General features: G+C 40.4%; 1 protein-coding gene across 1 annotated transcript; it reads left to right on the top strand.

The window, feature by feature from the left end:
• The first annotated feature begins 382 nt into the window (after positions 1–382).
• xirp2b (xin actin binding repeat containing 2b) lies at positions 383–20,653 on the top strand. Its single transcript, XM_070837533.1, has 9 exons — positions 383–504; positions 3,176–3,345; positions 3,991–4,119; positions 6,302–6,391; positions 6,690–6,747; positions 6,835–6,923; positions 7,838–17,405; positions 18,819–18,949; positions 19,111–20,653. The coding sequence occupies exons 2-8, from the start codon at positions 3,289–3,291 to the stop codon at positions 18,908–18,910; spliced, it is 10,083 nt and encodes a 3,360-aa protein (XP_070693634.1). The 5' UTR covers positions 383–504; positions 3,176–3,288; the 3' UTR covers positions 18,911–18,949; positions 19,111–20,653.
• Positions 20,654–20,943: the final 290 nt, after the last annotated feature.

A 20,943-nucleotide genomic window follows, 5' to 3' on the forward strand; every position in this document is an offset into this window, starting at 1 on the left:
ACACTGCTTAGGGATTAACAGAAGTAAAGAATAATGAGAGATTCTCAAGAGTATTTGTTGTGGGCTTGTATGTGCATAATTTGGCATATCTTGACAGGCGGTAACAGCTGCTGGAGTATGCAGTGCACTCTTCTGATGGACGCCGTGATGATGAAACCAGGGTGACCTGATTTATTAGTACACAAGAGTATGCAGAGGAGCCACAGGAAGTACTTCCATATGGATTTTCTGGGGACTTGACATGGGAGGCACGGAGGCCTTGCTCTCTAAAAAAAAAACACCCCAGGCCCATCTTTTGGAAGTGGGCGGAGGGTTTAAAATAAAATCAGCTGTCACTGTCTGCTCGCTGGACAGAGGTGAACGCATAGTACGGGAGCTGGTCTCCACTGACTGGGATTTGGTTTTGGCTCAGAAAGACCCTGCAGGCCGGGGGTGCAGTGGCCTTTGTGTGGGATTTCTACCTGCTGAGTTCATATTTTTATACTTCACTCTCCTCCTTACCTGGTAGGTGATGAGCACGCTGAGAGCGGTGTTTGTGTTGAGTGGCGCTCTTTAAGAATATGTGAATGATTTTGTTAAGATAAATGTATATATTTATGTTCATCATTTTGCATGCAGAATATGTAATACATTATAAAATCTCCTTTTGATATCGGCAAAGAAAAATGTGAAAGGCTTGCACTGAATCCTTGGTTTTCCTCTAAATGAATTTATTAGCATTGTCCTCATGCTGAGTGCACCTCCGCTTAAAATACAGGACACAAAAAGCCAAAATATACATTTTATGTCAAACCCGCAGGAAAATAGACTGTGACTAAAATACTAAATTAACTCTGGATCTTTTTTGCTTGAGGAGAGATTAGATTTATTCTGTTAAGTAATTCCAAATAGATAGAGCTCTGAGCTGCTGAGCTGTTTGTACCCCGACCAGACCCTCTAGGTGCTATGGTGCTCTACTTCTTCATCGCCAGGCAAGTCATGAAATGAGGAATTCTGAGGAGGAATAGGTAGTGCAAATGAACCACAAACGAAAGGTTATCAATGGAAGGGTTAGGAAGCTTTAGGAACTTCCAGATAGCCTTGACCTACCAGCTTTCTTCTAGATTTCACTAAGAAACACGACCCTTCATGGTTAAGTTTAAAATAGGCTTGATTTATTTTTGCAAGTACATGGCGCCTGGATTACTTCACTTTCTTGTTATGTGAGCTCCCAGCCCAACCTGATGTGTCATGAGATAGCTTCAGACTGTTGACAGATATGCTACAAATTTTTGTTTCTACCACAATAATTTATAGTCTATGAGTCTATACACTCGAGACCTTAAGCGCAATATGTTGCAGGGCAGAATCTTCCGCTGATTAAGTTTCACTTTTAAAGTCAAGATCCAAACTAAAAGATGTAATGGGACTAAAAAAAATGTTATTCCAAGCGTTGTGCAATAAATGTCCCTTATTTGTCTTAATGGTCTTAATGATTGGTTTACACAAACATACCCATCGTTCCTCTAAGGCTAAAATAGATCATCTTCAGGGACTGGTAAGCTACAAATCAAAAATAGCAAAATGAATATGCCAGTGGAATACACCTATAATTGTTATAAAGTCTCTTTATCATCTCTCATTATGAAGCAGCATGGTTAGGTTCCAATTTCAGATTCACAAGCCCAGAATTTAGCTTGCTTTTTAATAGCTTATCACTTTTAGCTATCTGGAACTCAAAGACCTGATTTAAAAAATCTGATTTGGTGTTTCATTCACTCTATACCTCACTGAGTTTTTAGTACTTTGAAAAATAATATGCAGTGATTAAATCCGTCCTTTGCTGCCAGGAATAATATTACTGGTGTGAAATATAATCTGATACCACCCATCTAGCAGCTTTTGCTGACATTATTCTTGATATTACAATAAGTTGGCTTTATGAATGACTTCAAGTAGTGCTAATTCACCACAGAGCAGTGCTGAGCTTCGATGGAGAATTTCAATACACTGTTATTTTCACTATGTTGTTCTTCGGAGTAATGCAAGTAGATTTCGATGCTGTACTTCCTATATACATCAAAATAGTCAAATTTCATCTTATTTGCATCAGCATATTTATATCCACGAGAGCTGAGGTGTGAATACCTAACAAATATAGATGTGTCAGCAACAGGTTAGATGTTGTTTCTGTATAAGTCAGCAGCTGAAGAATTAATAATATCAATGGCTGCAACAGCCTGCAGGTTAACAGTAATGCTCCTTTGGTTCTGGTTGGCGCAGTTTCAGACATAAACTCTACTAGCACCACTTGCTGGAAGAAAACCTGAATCCTGTGATACATTTCCATGTTGAATGGGAGTATACAGCAATGTCCATAGTGGTAACTGATTTAAAGGCACAATCATTTTTTATGGAAGCCACATCCCTCTCAAAAACTCTATGTAATCTAAGAGACTATTTCAAGGAGCCATCAGACTGCTGGAGTACACTGTTAATTCAAGAGGATCTCTGGAACAGAGACCACATTTTGGACTAAACAATCAGTTCAGTTGGGATCGGCTCTAAATGTTTCCACTCAGGACCAAAATCACTTCACATAATCATGAAACAACTGTTGGATGGTCGCTTGGAATAATAAATCTGAATATGAGTAAATGAATGTCAGGAGACTCATGTGTGACTGGTTTAAATAATGCTCTTGAAGGGCATTTTAAATCACTAAATCACAAGAGCACCACTTGCACTATTGTAGCACCGTTACTGTGGCTCAAATTGCGTTGTCTTTGTCAATATATTATATATTATATAATATAAATATATATATATATATATAAATCTAAATGCTTTTAACAACAGACAGATGTGTCAGTGTGTATTCAGACTGAATAAATCATGATGAATAAATAAATGTAGAATAATCATTATATGAGCCATGTTATCTGCAGTACATTGGAACATACAGAGCCAGGCTTATATTGTAAAATAAAAGTCTCCCCTGTGTTCTTCTCAACTAATCTGGCTTTAAAACAAGATGACAGCACAAATATAAAGGGATGTGACACCCTTAGTGGTGCTTTAATTGCATGTCTTTACACTACAAAGTATTGTGTTCTACCTCTGATTATTGGATGATACCCAATAGCACACGTATGAAGCATTGTCTTTAACAGTTTATTGGCTATTTGTGCCGTAGCTGCTGGCAGCGCAGGTGTAACCAGGGCAGGACTTCCTGAAAGAGATTAAAACCAGAGGAACCAGATTTCCTCTGTGGACTCAGAGGCCATCCCACTGACCAACCGTAAGGCCATGTACCAGGCAGCTGTCTCCAACTCCAAGCGAGCAGACAACACCATTCCCAGCAGGGTATTTTAGATTAATTGTGCATGGACATGTATTGTGTCACATGTAGCTACACTACCTGCCAGAGCTGCCTGCCCTGAAAAGTACATTTGTGTAATTAGAGGCCAACTCTTTATGGTCAGTTATATTGGTTTGCTTGCTTTCCTGCTGTATGCTGTACAATTTAGTCATTAGCTGCTACAGAGAATCCAGGGTTACACAGTAGCTGAGCTGAGCTGAGCTGAGCTGGTATTGTCACCATTATTGTTGGTGTTGTCATGCAGTATTAGTGGAGGTGATGACAGTTTTGCAGCTGGGGAAGGGGGTCAGCAGTCTTACATATATAAATAGAGGGGAAACACGAGACTCATGTCACAGGGCAGAATATAGAGGGAGGTTGCAGAAAACATAACATGGCTTTACTTTGAAAGAGCTCTCACAATTTCTCATGTAAAGTTGAAGTTATTACATAAACAGAGCATTATGTGAGTTTCCGTCAGTGTATGCTTGTGTCTGTAGAGAGAGTAAATCGCACACAGCATTAGCTGCACCACGTTTGACAGCAGCCTGCACTGCATGCATACCAGACAAAATAGCTCTATTAAACATCAGTTTGATTTCAGGTCATGTAGAGGTGGAGGCAGCTAATGATATTTCCTGCTTCATTAGGTCATGGAGGAGTCGGAGGTCTGTTCCCTGCCTGGGGGACTTGCCAGTGTGAGGAAACAATTTGAGATCCAGGAAACTGCAACATCACACAATGTAACCCAGTATCATTTTCATCACAGAACTGTGCAGGTATACGTGTAGAACACAGTATACATACATTAATCAGACTAAGAGCATGAAATGAGATGGCTGTGGTTAAAATACATTAACATATCTTCTGAATTGAGCATGTGTCTCGTTACATTTGGCTTTCATCTGCATCACTGCATGGAAGTAAAATACATACATTCAAGCTGAGTATTAGAGGAGACATATTTTGCTCATTTTCAGGTTCATATATGTATTTGGAGATCCTACTAGAATATCTTTGCATACTGTAATATCCAAAAAGAATATTATTTTTTCATACTGTACATACTGCATAGTGCTCTTTTCGCCCTGTGTCTTAACGCTCAATTTTAGCTCCTGTCTTTAAGGCCCCTCCTCCCAAAAAGGCCAGTCTGCTCTGATTGGTCAGCTGCTTGAGCAGGCACTGGCCAGTAATTTCCACATCAGCTCTGCCGTCTTCGAAGGGGAAACACAGTAGCCAAGCACCATGCTAATGCTTAATGAGGTGATAAGTTCAAAATATCCCTGTCTGTGGCATCACAAGTGGGGCAAAAACTAAATGGAGCATTTTTAAACATATTTATTGAAAGATGGAGCAGGAGAAAAAGAGAGAGGATGTTTTTTTTCTCGTAGTTTGCGAATTTTAAGACACACCCAGGACTCTGTAACACATCTTACTACACTAATACCAGGGCACAGAGTGTGAGATTAAGTTAGAGACATTACTTGACATTTCTTAGAGCTTTTGTGAAAACCTCCAGGGACAACAAAGAAAAATAATGGAACAGAATGTCTTATTCCCTACTTTGCTGTGGTACAGTTTGAGAGAACAGCTTGACACATTCTTTGTCATCTTGCCTTATCTGTGATTAGTCATTTCAAACTGCTATGAGCAATCTGGTCTAGCACCTTCTCTGCATGGTATTTAGTTGTGTAGTGTTAAGCTTTGGCTGGTGGAGTAAATCCAAATGGAGTACGCTCACATCTGTGGCTATGACAAAGGTTGTAAATGATATTCGTTTGAGCACTGATTCAGGTGGTGCTGCTTGATCTTAATGGAGCCTTTGATACTGTGGACCATAAAATATTTCTTGACATGCTGGAGGAGTGGGTATGATTATCTGGCACAGTACTCAGTACTCAAATCTTGAAAGCAAGGGGCTATGGTGACCATAAATCTGAATGGGTCACCATGACATGTGGAATCTCCCGGGGTTTCTTGGGCCACTATTATTCAGCCTTTGCATGCTCCCTCTAGGTCACATCATACAGGACACATACATGACACATATGCAGATGACACTCAGATTTACATAGCGGTTTCATCAAGTGACTATGGTCCCTTCGATTGCTTAGAACAAGTAAACAGCAGAAATCAGAACACAAATCATTGAATTTGGCAGTAAGGAGGAAAAAAAGGAAATTTGATTGCAGAGCTAAGAAGACGAAAACCCAAGTTAGAAATCTTGCCGTGTTAATAGACTCAGATATGAGCTTCAGCAGGCGCAACAACGCAACAAAATAAGTATTTTAACAAAAAGAAGTAGAGGTCATGTGCGCAACACTGTCTTGTCTGGTCTGTCCACAAAGACCATTAGACAACTTCAGCTCATTCAGAACACTGCTGCTGGAGTTTTAACTAAAACCAAGAGAATCAAACCCATTAAATTGGCTTCCAGTTACTTATAGAATAGATTTTGATTTTGAGCTCAAACGTGCCTCGACCCTGGACACTTGGACACACCTGGACAATTTAAATGTAAAACTTTTTTGTTCTCTTGTGCCTTTGATTGATTGGTTTCTCTACTACATTTGTATTTCCTCTATTGCATATAGGGCATCTTACAACTTATGTATTTTATTTCAGATTTATGGGTTTCTCTATTGCACTTTATTTTAATTTCAAGTATTTTATTTCATTTAATGTAATTTTAAAATGTCATTATTTTTAGATCTTACATGAACAATAATTAATCAGTTTTGTTGTTTTTTATTGCTTGTTGTTTTAGTGCCTTTAATCTTTTTGTTTTGAATTTTGTAAAACACTTTGAATTGTCTTTGTGTTTGAAATGTGCAGCATAAATAAAGCTGTGTTGCTTGCAATGTGGTGAAATGAGACTGAGAGTTATCTGTGTGCATGTTTGTCTGTGTGGAATAGACACACTTTTACTGTGTTTGACAACCACTGTTTTTATCATCACAGGAAACTTCAAACTCTGAGGTGACAGTGTCGAGCGGCAGCAGGCAGGTCGTCCTAGGCAGTCAGCAGCAAAATTTTAACCAAGGAACAATGGTACTGAACATTTTTTGTCACTGTGTCCCTGAAGGCAGTGAGATAAAGCTTTGCTGATTAGCTCAACACTTTGATTTCTTTGTTGAGTAAAAACTGCAACTGATTGCAATCAATCAGATTTGTGTAATTAATGTTTGCTCAGTAGTTTCTGGCTACAGTTCTGGATGAAACTTAAACATTACATTTAATAGAAATATTTGTAGCACTCATGGGAAAATTATAGGTTGAATTTTTGTGTTTCTGTGTGCAGTTTTGTTATCACTAATATCTTTTTCTGTTTCTCATGTTAAATACATAGATGTCATACAGCGACAATAACTTGGAATCCAGTTATGAAAACTATGAAAATGAAACAGGTAGGATTTTATTTAGATATTTTTATTCTCAGCCATAATGCACTGTCACTTCCTAACAAATTTATATTTGACTATGCTGACTTTTAGAAGAGGAGGTTCCCAGGTACACTACAAAAGAACTGAGGGATCACTTTGAAAGAACAATAGAAGAGGCGGCTCCACACAAACCAATTAAGGTAAGCATTTCCATTTCACTTGAATATATAAAACAAAATAACATGTAATTAAAGGATATTTAAGACACACAAGTGTAATTTGAGGTACAAACTCGATTGAAGTTGCAATCCTTAAGGTTGGCTCTTTGATTTGGTAACACCTGTGGTTACTGGTGGTAACAGCAAGTGTGCTCAAATACTCGAGCAAGCACCTTATTTGACCTTTTTTGTTACCTACTATGTTGAGGAGTTGAAGCTGTGTGTCAATATATGAAGCTGATCTGCTGTTGAAAAAATGTCAGAAAAAGAAAGATATGGAAGAACATCATTGTTGTATTCTCAGCTCTGACCTCAGTGACAAATATATTGCATTTCTTATGACTACTTCACAATAAAAGTCACACAATGTTTTGCCAATTATATACTTTTAATGTGAACTAGCAGCTGTAGGAACTGTTCAGTTTGCATTAGCAGTAACGTACTATAATTCTGATGCAGCATGAGTAAGCACTCAACTGTTATTGATGAAAACAGTAACGCTAGGTTACATAGATGCATTGTTTCCTGTGAATCCCTTGTGTGAAACTTAATTCCACCTTCATAATGGCGGACTCCATTACTATGAATGTCTACGATATGTAGAGAGGTAATAACAGAATGTACAGTAAATTGAATTGCTATGGTTTGATTTCATGAAAATCTTAAGGATTATAACTTTAACTCATCATCAAGATTTATTCATTTGTGGCTGCAAAGAACCTAATAAGAGAGCAACGTATTCACAAAGTGCCATTAACCTTGCAGGTATTTTTCATGTTTTATGATCTCATTTTTACACTTTATCTGCAAGTGTAACAACAAATGTAATGTAATGGATCAATGAGATGGATTTATACTTATTTACCCACAAATATCATTTTTGTTCCTTTGACAAGATTGAACGTGACATCAATCGATCTAAGTGGTCCTCAAATAAGACACAAAACAACACAGTAACTAGTGAGATGTATGAAGCATCCGCTACTGAGGCAGCAGAAGACATATCAGCCACAGTGATGGATTATGAGGACTTTCCACCCCCACCAGCTGAGGATTCAGACTATCTTCCACCCCCGCCTCCAGACTTACTACAAATGCCATCAGACTGTCAGGATATTCCAGTGTGCCGTTACTCACCTGAGTCTCCAGAACCAGCAAAGTCCACCAAACCCCCCACCAACAAAGAGGCCTACTTCAAGCAGAGGAGTATGAATGAGCTGAAACGTCTTTACAAGCACATTCATCCTGAGGTGCGTAAGAATATTGAGAAGGAGTTCTACAGTGATTTCAGTGAAACTGAGAACAACCAGTTAGAAAGCGAAGAGTACATGTATGAAGATGATGGCGATGATATCACTGATGAAGAGTATGTGGAATGGGAGGAGATTCTCCCCGGGGAGGTGCAGGCGATGCGTTGGATGTTTGAAAATAAGCCACTGGACACCATTAAAAATGAAACTCATGATGAGGATGACGAGAACGAACTAAGTCAACAGGAAATGATTCTGGGAAAAGATGTGAAACGTACTGCTTGGATGTTTGAGACCAAGCCAATGGATGAGCTGAGTTCAAACAATATCAGCTCGACAGAATATAAAAACAAATTCAACAAATTCGATAAAGGGGATGTCCGTGCTGCAGCGTGGTTGTTTGAAACCCATACAATGGACTCTCTAAATAAAATGCATAAGGAGGAGGATCTAACAAAAGAGATTGTGTTCACAGAGGAGGATGGACATGCTACTATTTACATGATTGACAATAAGTGCATGGACAGCCTTGGACACACAGAGACCATTGATGAGAGCCACCTGTTGAGTCTAAGGTCAGTGTTAGAGGAAATTAATGGAGAAGTGAAAACTGTTACAAGCACATTTGACACTCAGTTTAAATGTGTCATTATGGGACAATCAAGCCAAATGCTGGAGATTAAGTCTGTTCGTAAAATTGAAACCGAATTGGAGAACTCCATTGCTTCACGCTGGCTTTTCGATACCCAACCCCTGGACATGACAGAGAACAGAGAACCTCCATCTTTGAAACTTGTGTGTAGTCTTTCCATGGAGGACAACAATAAGGGAGACTGGGGCAGGTGGTTGTTTGAGATAAAGACATTAAATTCTCTCAAAGAGTGGGAAAGCTCAAAAATGGAGAATAAAGAGATCACTGGAGCTGACGTGCGCAAGCACTGCTTGGTGTTTGAAACTCAGCCAATGGATTCTCTGAAGGATGATTCCAATGCGAGACCCCAGTCTATTGAGGAAATTATTGGAGGTAACGTTAGATCAGCAAGGCACTTTTTTGAAAGCAGCCCTCAAGCAGAGAGGAAGACTGGCCCTGAGGTTGGAAAACTTCAGAACGCAAGAATGAATGAAGAAATGAAAGGGGATGTGAGACACCAAAAGTGGCGCTTTGAGAGTCAACCCCTAGAGCACATAAGAGAGGAGAAGAAAGAGGTTACTCGCACTGTTAATGTTGAGGATGACCTCACACAAGAGGATGGCACAAGCTGCAGAGCAGATGTTCGCAAGAACTGCTGGGTATTTGAGACCCAGCCAATGGATACTTTAAAAGATGATTCTGATACTTTGCCCCTGACAAAAGAGGACATTATTGCAGGTAATGTAAGATCAGCCAGACATTATTTTGAAACATTTCCAACTGAGGACTTGAAGGAGCTTGCAGAGGTGGGAAAATTGAAAAAAGCAGTAGCACTTAATGAGGAGAGGGGTGATGTTAGACATCAGAAATGGAGATTTGAAAGTCAGCCTCTGGAGCAGATTAGACAGGAAAAGAAGGAAATCATCAGGACGATCGACCTGGAGGAAATTGACAAAGTGGATGTCTCAAACTACAAGCAGATCTTTGAGACCACAGATTTAAACAGGAGGGATGAATCTCAAAAGATTCTCATAGAAGGTGTAACATCTGGTTCTGTGAAATCAAATAAAAGCCTGTTTGAGTTGACGCCACTGTATGCCATGCAAGACAGCTCAGGGCACTTCCATGAGGTGAAAACTGTGCGCCGTGAAGAGGTTGTGAAAGGAGATGTAACAACATGCAAGTGGATGTTCGAAACTAGACCAATCGACCAGTTTGATGAAAGCATTGATAAATACAAAATTATCAAGGGAATCTCCAAACAAGAAATTGAGTCTGGTGATGTTAAAACTGCAAAGTGGTTGTTTGAAACACAGCCTCTTGATGCTATTAAATACTTCAGCAATATTGAAGATGAAGAAGTTGTGGACACAAGTAAAAATCTTGACGTCATGAAGGGTGACGTGAAAACCTGCAAGTGGTTATTTGAGACGAAACCAATGGACATCCTGTATGAGAGAGTGGAGGTAAACAGTGAAAATGAAACGGACGAAATGCAAAAGGGAGACGTCAAAACATGCACATGGCTTTTTGAGACACAAGCACTTGATACCATCCATGATGAGACAGAGACCATTCTGAAAACATGCACTGTAAATCAAGAGGACGTTAGAGGGAAGGATGTAAGAATGGCTTGTTTTCTCTTTGAGACAGAGAAACTGGAGAACCTCACTGGGGAGGAGACAGGATCTTTTAAGCGTGTCACTGAGATAGACATTTCATCTGGAGATGTGTCAAGGATGAAGTACATTTTCGAAAACCAAACATCTGATATCATGACTTCTACATCTGAGGACGTAATGCAAAAGCTCAAGAGAGTTCAGACTCAGGACATTCAAAAAGGAAACGTGGTGAACTGCAAATGGCTCTTTGAAAACCATTCCATAGATACAATACATGATAGCCAAGAGGAATCTATGAGCAGCCGCACAGTGAATGATGTACAAGGAGGAGACGTGGATAAGAGTCGTTTCATTTTTGAGACGTGCTCCTTAGATAAAATTCATGATGTATCCTCTGAGACGGACACAGAGATGATGAAAATGCAAAAAATTGTCCGTGATGAGGATGAGAAGGGTGATGTGAGAAATTACACCATGATGTTTGAAAATCAGCCCCTCTATGCTATTCAGGACAAAGAGGGCCTTTACCACGAGGTCACCACTGTCACAAGTGAAGAAGTAACACGAGGAGATGTTGTTGGAACGCGATGGTTGTTTGAAACCAAGCCCCTTGACGCTATCAAGGACACAGATGAGGTTTATATCATTAAATCTGTCACACAACAGGACGTACAAAAAGGAGATGTCACCTCTGCCAAGTGGAAATTTGAGACACAACCTCTTGACAGGATTGCTGAAGAAAACAAGTCTTTGACAAAAACTGTGAATGATATCCAAGGAGGCAATGTTAGGATGAACAAAAATCGTTTTGAGTCTGACGCCCTGTCAGAGGACTCTGTTAGAACGGTTAATGTGAGTGAAATCCAAAAAGGTGACGTCAGGACTGCGAAATGGAGATTTGAAACCCAGTCTATTGACAAAATCAGAAGCATGAGCTCTGAGAACCTGATTGAAACCGTCAAAAAGGAGGAGGTTGCAAAGGGAGATGTTAAACAATCAGTCTGGCTCTTTGAGAAAAATCCTCTTGACCATATTAAAGAGGTAGATGAAGACGTAGATCATTCAAACATCACTCAAGAGGAGATTTCCAAAGCGGATGTAAAGACAACAACATGGCTCTTTGAAACGACACCATTTGACAATTTTAATGAGACAAAAATGGAGAAAACTGAAATTCTGGGCAAGAGCATCAAGGGAACTCTTGAGGAACTTTATAGTCAGGAAATGGTGAAGTCAAAGGGAATACTCATTGAGGCTGATGAAATTGGTGATGTTAGAATGGCAAAATACCAGCTAATGAATAAGCAGGCTCCAGAAATTCAACGAGAGGAAGTCATCAGGGGAGATCTGCAGACTATTATGATGAACCTGCTGAACAGACAGGACAGACAGGAGCAGCAGATTGTGATAGATTCAGAAGAGAAGGGTAATATCAGTTCAACAGTGCAGCAGCTCTTCAACCAAGAGAAAGATAGTTGTGTTGAAAGGGAGGAAATAATACGTGGCGACATCCAGGAAGCTATAAACAATCTTTTTGATCAGGCCAGGTTAGCAAAACATGGAATTCTCATCCAGGAGGACGAGAAAGGAGACGTGCAGATGACACTATATTCCCTTCTCAATAAACAGAAGAATGTTAATGTTGAAAAAGAGGACATTGTACGAGGGGATATAAAGAGTGCTCTCCAAAGATTGTCCAAAGACAAGTCAGATCAGGCAGAAAAGATAAAGGTAGATGACACTGAAAAAGGAAATGTCAGCTTTTACTCGACATGCATTGAATCTGGAGCTCTCGACTATCTTAAGCAGCTCCATTTAGGGCCTGATGAGCCTGACACAGCGGAAAAAGAGAAGATCGTTGGAGGCGACATCAAGGGCACGAAACTCATCCTCGGTCGTAATCAAACGCAAATTGAGCGTACAGTGGAGGACATTGTACCCGGTGATGTTCACAACACAGTGAAAGTTTTCATGTCAGAGCCAGTTTCCACATTGGAGAAAGTCCAAAAGGAGGAGATAGTCAAAGGTGATTTAAGAGCTGCTTTGAATTCATTGTCTGAATCAGCAAATCATACAGCTGTTAAAGAGAAAGAGGAGGTGGTGAAAGGCAACATACCAAAAGCCCTGCGGTGTCTGGAAAGGGCTCAGAAGCGGTACAAGGAGGTGGAGAAGCCGGATATCATACCAGGAAATATCAAAGGGGCTCTAAGATCTCTTGAAAAATCAGCAACCACAAGGGTTGAAGCTGTTGTCGAGGATTTAGTTACTGGAGATGTGAGGGCCACATTAAAATCTCTGGAGCTTGCAAAGCAAGCTGTGAGGGAAGTTGAAAAGGAAGAAATTGTGAGGGGTGACATTCGCATTGCAATGCAAAGTCTACAAGATGCCTCCAGTGAAAAGAGAAAGTGTCCACAGGGAACTGATGTTCAAGGAGACGTCAGAGGAGCAATTCAGCTCTTAATGGAGCCCCCTCCTTCACCGACGATGCAAAGGAGCCCGATCCTTGAGGATGACATAAAGGGCGATGTCAAGATGTCAATTAAGTCATTATATGAAACACAGGAACAAACCCAGCTGGAGAAAGAAGAAGTGATAAAGGGTGATGTTAAAGGCACTATTAAATCGTTGTTGGAGACGGCACAGCGTCAAACTCCCAAAGTCAAACTTGGGGCGTACAGAAGAGTTAAAGTCAAGCAGAGCCCTCCAGTTAAAAACCTAAATGCTGACGCACACAGGAGCATACAAAAGATAAAAACAGCTAATTCAGTTGAGACATCAAAAGAAAATCATTCTGTCTCTAATGGCACTGAAGTAGTTAGAACAAAGTTAACTTCTGTGGAGCAGTCTGCTCAGCAATCAACAGCTGTGATGGAGCATAAAACGATTACCCAAAACCATGGCATCAAAACATTAAAAACAGAGTTTCGGAATCTAAAGCCAAACCAAAGCGGGATGATAAAAGCAGATAAAACCAAAGTAAAAACTGGTGTTTACATCCTGAAACCACAAGCACCAGAGCCTGATCTGCCTCTCCCACCTCCTCCTCCACCAGTGCTAGATGCTGACCTGCCTCCTCCTCCTCCCCCTGTTGATTCTGACATTGATCACCTTCCTCCTCCACCACCTCCACTCACTAGTGAGCAGGACTTCCTCCCACCTCCTCCATCTCAACAAGAACTAGAGAGCATGCCAGCACAGGCAAACTATCCTTCACCAGCAAAAGCAAAAAAGATGACGGTTAAAAAAGTGAAAGCTCCCACTTTACACCCAGTCCCTAAGCTGGAGCCTAAAATGGAGCTCTGTAAAACAGAGCAGGTGGAAGTTACATCAGGGAAAGTGGTAGAAATGAGCCAAAACCAATCAAAAACAACAACAACACACACATCAAAAACTGTCTCATGTGAAATCCCTCCACTGGCGGAATCACCACAACCATTTAAGAAAGTTTGCATCTCTCCTGTGAAGTTCACCCCTCCGCCCTCTCCTCCACCTTTCATGAGAACGAGTAAATTTAATACTCCATTGATGAAAGCAGAAGAAAAGTATCGGAAGACAAGGGAGGAAAACACACCCCCAACCACCCCAACGCCCACTCACATACATGACTCAGTTTCTGCTGCTCTTGAAATGCTTTCCACCAAAGATACAGAGCAATCAAATAAGAACACATCAGAGATCTCACAGGAGAGGGCTAAAAAGATGGCATTGAATGTTCATTCAGACCGCCAGTCATGTGATTTATCCAGCCATGTTGTTGTCTCAAATACCACACAGAGCAATGTCAGCACCAGCCATGGGAAAATCCTCACAGATTCAACGATTATATCTTCTGCTGCACAGCAAATGGTCTCTAATGAGACTTCTAAAGTTGTCTCTGTTCAGAAGACCTCATCTGTGTCAGCTGTTAGACAACAGATGCATACGACTACACAGAAAACAGTTTCTGTTTCCTCTAAGCAGTCAGACCAGTCCGTCATGGTTGACAAATTCCAGACCTCAATCACTGGTGCTGCAAAGACAGAAAACATGATGGTTGAGACACAGAAAGATTCTAAAAATAAGAAAACAAAAGGCTCTATAAAATCTGAGGGTAAAAAGGAGGATAAAATGCATTCTGATAAAGTCAAACCTGAACCTGTCACCACTGAGGAGCGTGTAAAATCAAGCAAATCACAGTCTGAGGACAAGAAGACAAAAGATAATGCTGCACCAGAAATATCTAATATTCTTTGCAACCAGTCCTGCAAAATAGAAAATATCACCTCATACAAAAATGTAAAGGAGTCCAAATCACCACAGCGTGATAACAAGAAGAAAACTGATCAGTCTCCTACCAAGAGCCAAGACAAAGTTTCCAATCAGGAAATGCAAACAGAAAAGGCAGCTGCTAATACAAATGGAAAAACAGGCAAACCAAACCAAAAGGGAAAAAAGAACAATAAGCAAGAAAAGCAAGTAGAGACAAAAAATGAGAGTGAGAAGTCTATTGCACAAGATGTCGCGGCAGAAGTGAAGGAAGTTACTGAGGTGAAAGTGATCAGTGAATCTAAAGAAGGAAAGACAGAGCTAAAGCAGGGGATTAAGAAAGTTACTACGTCTTCAGATGCTGCCTCTGCACCTGCTGTTACTGTTTGCATAACTGAAAGCCAACCAGAAACTCCAACTCCAGCAAAGAAGAAAAAGAAGTCCAAAAAGTCTAAAGGGGCTGCAGGTCAAGGTAAAGATATTAACACAGAATCAAAGACAGACGTTATAGAAACCAAGACCGCAATATCTGAAAAGTCCCACCAAACTAAGGAAACAATTGCAGTTGCCCAAATTCACCAAAGTATAAAGGAAGAACACTTTCAAGTGAAGAGAGAAGTCATTACTGCAGAAAGCAAAGACGATCAGAATTCCCAGCAACAAAAAGCAGTTCAAAAGCATGTGAAGGCATCTCAAAAGAAGAAAGGAGTGACAGTTACTCAGCAGAGCGCAGAGAAACCACCAGAAGAAAGAGGGGATGTCCCAATTACAGTGACAGGCGAGTCAGAACAAAATGAACTGGAAAAGTCCACAACAGGGAGAACAGAGGAATCTCAGAGGCAAGAGGTCCAAGTATTAATCTCTCACATCACAGAGACACAAAGAGTTTCAGAAAAGACTGATTATAAATCTGCAAAGGCTCTGCTCGAAACAGCTACAGATTGGCTCATGAGCCCGGAAAGAAAATGTGAGATGGAGGAATCTATAGTGGAAAGCCATGCTCACAGAAATGATGACATTTTTTCACATGTGAGGGGGCTAGCAGAGCCTAAACTGATGCATCTAGAAGATAATGAGACAATGGAGAAGCATGAATGTGAGCCAGTTTCTGAGAAATCTGTTTCTGGTGGGGCGACACCAAGAATATCCAAGATCAGCATTGGATCTGCTAAAATTGAGAACCAAACAAAGAGAAAGACCTCCCATGAAAGAAGGAAAGAGGAAGTGAATCTGTGCAAATCTGTCGACCTTCGGGCTCCCTCGCCGCTGCTGAGGATGCGTTCTCCCTCACCGACGTTTATCACCATTGAATCCACAAGAAGAACTGACTCCCCCCAGAGAGTTACTCCGTCGCCTACGCTGCTGCACAGGCCACCCACGCCTCCAACACCGCCGCCACGCAGGTGTGACACCCCGACATCACGCCTCACTCGAATCACACCTTCCCCAACTTTTGACAGAGCAGAAAATTTGGCCCGTCTGAAAGACACGACAGCAAAGCTCTCACGCGGCGTCACCCCACCACCAGTTCCCCAGCAAATCTCAGAGAAGAAATCAGAGATTGTGGAATCGCCTGCATCATTCCATCGGCAAATTAAAATTGAGTCACAACTTTTGGAGGCTTCAGGGATATCGATTGCAACAGAAAAGCCTAAAAAGAGTTTATCTGGGGGGGCTCAGTGGGCTGATATAAATTCTGCCCGCATAGAAGAAGATAAAGCTAATATTTCAGAGGGTTTGAATGCAAATGAAGCACAAAGAAAGTCTGAGACACATGTGCCATTGTGTCAAAATGACCCAGATCTTGTCGAAGCTTCAGATATTTCAGAGCCATCATCCGCATCTGTCAAAGAAAAGAGGGACTTTTTTGAAGAGGCTCAAAAAGCTGAAATCAATAAAACCTATATGCGAAAGGAGCCCATTGCTATCCCTGAAAGACTGGGCCCAGATATGGAGGAGTGTGAGGCAGAAAAGAAGAACAAAGAAATGGATGAGCTTCCCAGGACAGACTTGTCTAGTCTTGTAAACAAATTTGAATCAACCGAAGGGAAATTATATATCAGAAAAGAGCTTATCCCACTCTCAGAGCAGCTCCACAGTGACGCTGAAAGCACAGATTGTGACAAAGAGAAAGCAGACATCCTGCAACAGGAAAAGCCAACTTTTGACATCCAGGCTATTAAAAACGTTTTTGAGCTGGGTGAGCAAAGTTCCATATTCAGAGAGGAGAAAAAGGATCAGGAGGAGCCTGTGTCAAGCCTGAGTGAAACAGCAGCAGACACTTCAAAGCGGGAAAGTCCTCAAGAAACAAAGGCAGGCTCACGGCAGAGCACCCCCCTCCCTCTGCAGAGAAATGAGGCAGAGACTGTATCAGCAGAACCACCAGCCTACACTGAAACCAAATCAATCACAGAACATTTCTCAGATGTTGATGAGTTTGGTAACAAGGTCACCGGAACAAGGACAGCTATCACTGAGCACTCTGAGAGTGTGTCTACCCAACAGGCTCCTTTTTCCTATGCTGATGCAGTTAAAAGAAAAGCTGCAGCTGTGAAGCAAACAGAAACCTACGATGAGGAGGCCACTGAGAGGTTGCTGAGGAACTTCCACAAAACGTGGACAGAAAGTGAGACGGTTTTCAAGAGTCTTGGCTACACTGTTTCTGAGGAGACAACATCCCAAATTGTGTCGCATCAGACAAAGATTGTCTCATCTGGTAAAGACCTATATAGCATGAAACAGCGGAAACTAATAGCATGGGCTATGGATGGATGGACTTCCTGTAAATATCTGTCTGGACTGTGTTAGCAAAGCACCATTTCTAATTACTATACTGTATGAATTGTGAAGGTATTTTTGTTAAACAAAAGGTGTTGATGATAATCATAAAGAGTGTATAGCCATGCTAGCAGCTCTGTGAAGCTTTCCTTGGGCAATGCACACCTTTGGCCTTTGGGTGAATGTTAGCATGCTAGCATGAATACATACTGATGCTTGGCAGGTAATTCTTTTTTTAGATTTAGGGTGTTAGCATTCTAGCAATAAACACAAAGCACAGCTGAGGCTGATGGGAATGGCATTCGCTTTTCAGCTATTTTGTCATAAAAGTATTGCACAAATACAAATTTTGACCTGACATTTACACTACTGGTAAAGTGAAGAGATGATTGAAGAGACAGTAATTCATCCCCTGAATACCATGAATATCTGTACCAAAATCCATGGCAATCAATCCAATAGTAGTTGAGATATTTCAGTCTAGATATTTCCACAGCGCCAGCATGGTTCATAATGAGAGAAATTAGGTTTTCAGCAACACATGCAACACTTTTGCATGTGTGAGTTTGAAAGTTAATTCTTGACATTTGAAACAAATCCATTTTAACTTTATCTCCAGACAGTTTTTCTTGTTTCTGAAGCTTTTCAACCACATTTCATCAGTAAATGGAGTTTACTGGGTTGTCATAGAGTTGTTTAAGGGATGGTTACAATTGTCCTTCTTTTTATGACCACCAATCATCCATTGATGACAACTCAGCCAACTCCATTCACTAAAAAAAACCCTAACATTTAACTGAAAGCTTTGGGGGAAAAACAAGTAAGTGGACCTCAATTCAAATTAATTTGTAGAACATTGCTTGTAATAAGGATGATGTCACTCTAAACAAAATTGGTCAAATTAATCTATTTGGTCTAATTGGTCATGATAAGCGCTGCAGCCGCACCGGTACAGAGCCAGCATAAAATGTACCTTTCCAAGAGGAAAATTACAGCACACAGTGCCTTAGTGCTTGCACTGAACCGGATGACAGCTTATTTGTGGTGCTCACAAACACTGCCAAAGTGCAGCTGAGAGATGCATGGATATGTGTGCACGCATGTGTGTAAAGAATAAAATAAAATACTGAGGAAAAATACACTCAAGCATTCATTCTCATGACCGTTGTAAATGTCCTATTTTATTGAATTGACTGACTGTACTGTGTTGCACTAACAAGATTAACCATAATAAAATATGAAAGAAAAGCTATATCTGTTGCATTGTGAGGAAGCTCTAAGGTAATGCTCTTTATGTGTGAAAAAAAAAAAAAATAATAATAATAATTTGCATTTTATCTCTTTCAAACAGGCTCGAGTTCCGAAGTCGGAGCTCTGCACAGCATGTCGGAGGAGAGCTTATCCGATGGATGCTCTGATAGTGGACAAAAAAAAGTACCATAAATCCTGTTTCTGCTGTGAGCACTGCAGAAATAAATTAAGGTAAATATGACATCATTGTTGATAAATGGTAACCATGGACACCAAAGGCACAATTGAAGACTGTAATAGAAAGTATTTTAATGACATTATAATTGTTCATTCTCATGTTGATGTTTGATGTGTCGTAGCTCCAAAAGAAAGAATTTTCTTCTCTCTTTTAGTCTAGGGAATTACTCCTCACTCCATGGACATTTCTACTGTCTACCCCATTACAAACAACTCCTCAAGTCCAAAGGGAACTACGATAATGGACTTGGGCAGAAACCTCCCACAGGAAGTGGCGGACCTATCCCCTCAGATGAGAAACTTGAGTGGAGATACTCCATAAGCAGCCTAAGTTCAGTAGACAAAACACACAGTGGTGAAAATGAAATGACAAAAACGTTTGATGAAAGCAAACCACACTCCAACAAAATATCTGTAGTTTGGCCTCCACAGGTCGATCCCCCAAAGAAAGCCTTTAAAATAGAAGAAGACATCCAGCTAACTAAACCACAGTGGCCCCCACCAGACAGCTCCCCTAAGTCACCTAAACAACAACACAGAAAGGCTGTTCCCAGAAGTGTCCTTTGAAACAAAGTCACTCAAATGCAGTTTAGTCAAATAAATTCCAATGAGAAGCACAAACGAATGACGTAGAAGGAAAGAACTGACCTGTTTTTACAGTTAAGGAAGTGTTTGATCGAAGGTCATTTAGTAAAGTGATATAAAAGGGAACATGAAAAGTACAGATATGAAAGGAAACTGTGTATATACTTGTAAATGGTGTAGTGGAGAAGCGAGTTGTAAGTGTAATAAAAAGTACTAGAGAGATAGATATGGACGAAGTGTGGAAAGTGGATGTAGACATGAAGCAGTGTGCCTTGAACTGACAGGTTTATCCTACGTGTAATCTTTCATTCATTGCATTTTATATTTCTTGGCGTTCAGCAGTCACGCTCATGTACCATTTAGTATCTGACACAAGAAGATTGAATCAAATATGACCACACACACAAAAAAAAGATCAGTTTCAGCTGCTCTGACAGCTGTGATTTGCCTTCAACATGACACGTTTAAGATCTGGATCAGATAAAATAGAGACTGCAGATAAATGTTAATGTTTTAATGTACATTTCTGGGTGGAATTAAATCATAGGTTTAGCCACTTCCAAATCAACCGAATTTCTGAACCACTTGAACCACTACTCTTGAAATTAGCACAGTAAAAAATCCACAAGTGGCATTTTCATAGATAATTTGGCCCAGTTATCTCTTTTGTTTTATTCTAAAACTAATTGGTTTATTCTATCTGTGACTCACTCCATTTTTTGCTACTGCCGGTTCATGGAAGGAGTCTCAGTCTGTGGACTCTGCTGTTGTATTATTTTGTCGGGTCTTTTATCTTTCAGTATATCAACATTTTTGCATTTGCCTTCTTTTTTTTTTAGCACCTGCTGTGCAGACTACTCAAAGCATCTTGGAATTATTTTATTTATGATATTGAAAGTATATAATATAAACAAGTGAATTGGTGATAATCATGTTTGTTTTGGACATTTGTATCCTATTTTGAACAACAAATATTTTTGAATGAATAATTTTATTTTTTAGATTAGACAGTTATACCTTGCTTTGTACAAGAAAATTCCTGATTCTGTCATGCTGTCAGGCTGGTTCACTTATGTTATTGCTGACCTAAGGGCAATAAAATACTGAATTTAATTGTTTCACGTTTTTCTTTAAAAGTCTATGTGAAATGTGAACCAAAGTGCGCTGAAGAGGAAGCGCTGTCGCAGAGCTTGTCAGGTGTGTGTCTGGCTGAAGCAGCCTACAGGAGACAGGAGCAGGTCAGCAGATCCCTGTCACGCCATCAGTATAATCTCTTTTAGAAGCTATCACCACCCTGGAGGGGATTTGAAACTCAAACCGCAGGTGTGCCCACAGTAGACTAAGAAACCATTTCCATGTTGGGAAAGACTGGAAAGAAAACATTGATAAAAGGCCGTCGAGGG

The sequence above is a fragment of the Pempheris klunzingeri genome, chromosome 10 (assembly GCF_042242105.1).
Source record: "Pempheris klunzingeri isolate RE-2024b chromosome 10, fPemKlu1.hap1, whole genome shotgun sequence".
NCBI classification, from domain to species: Eukaryota; Metazoa; Chordata; class Actinopteri; order Acropomatiformes; family Pempheridae; genus Pempheris; species Pempheris klunzingeri.

Bases quoted from the DNA above. Each gene is read 5' to 3' on its own strand.
- xirp2b (XM_070837533.1), top strand. From the start codon at position 3,289: ATGTACCAGGCAGCTGTCTCCAACTCCAAGCGAGCAGACAACACCATT. The intron at 6,392-6,689 runs GTACTGAACATT...TTAAATACATAG, and splicing joins ATTTTAACCAAGGAACAATG to ATGTCATACAGCGACAATAA. The intron at 6,924-7,837 runs GTAAGCATTTCC...TCCTTTGACAAG, and splicing joins CTCCACACAAACCAATTAAG to ATTGAACGTGACATCAATCG.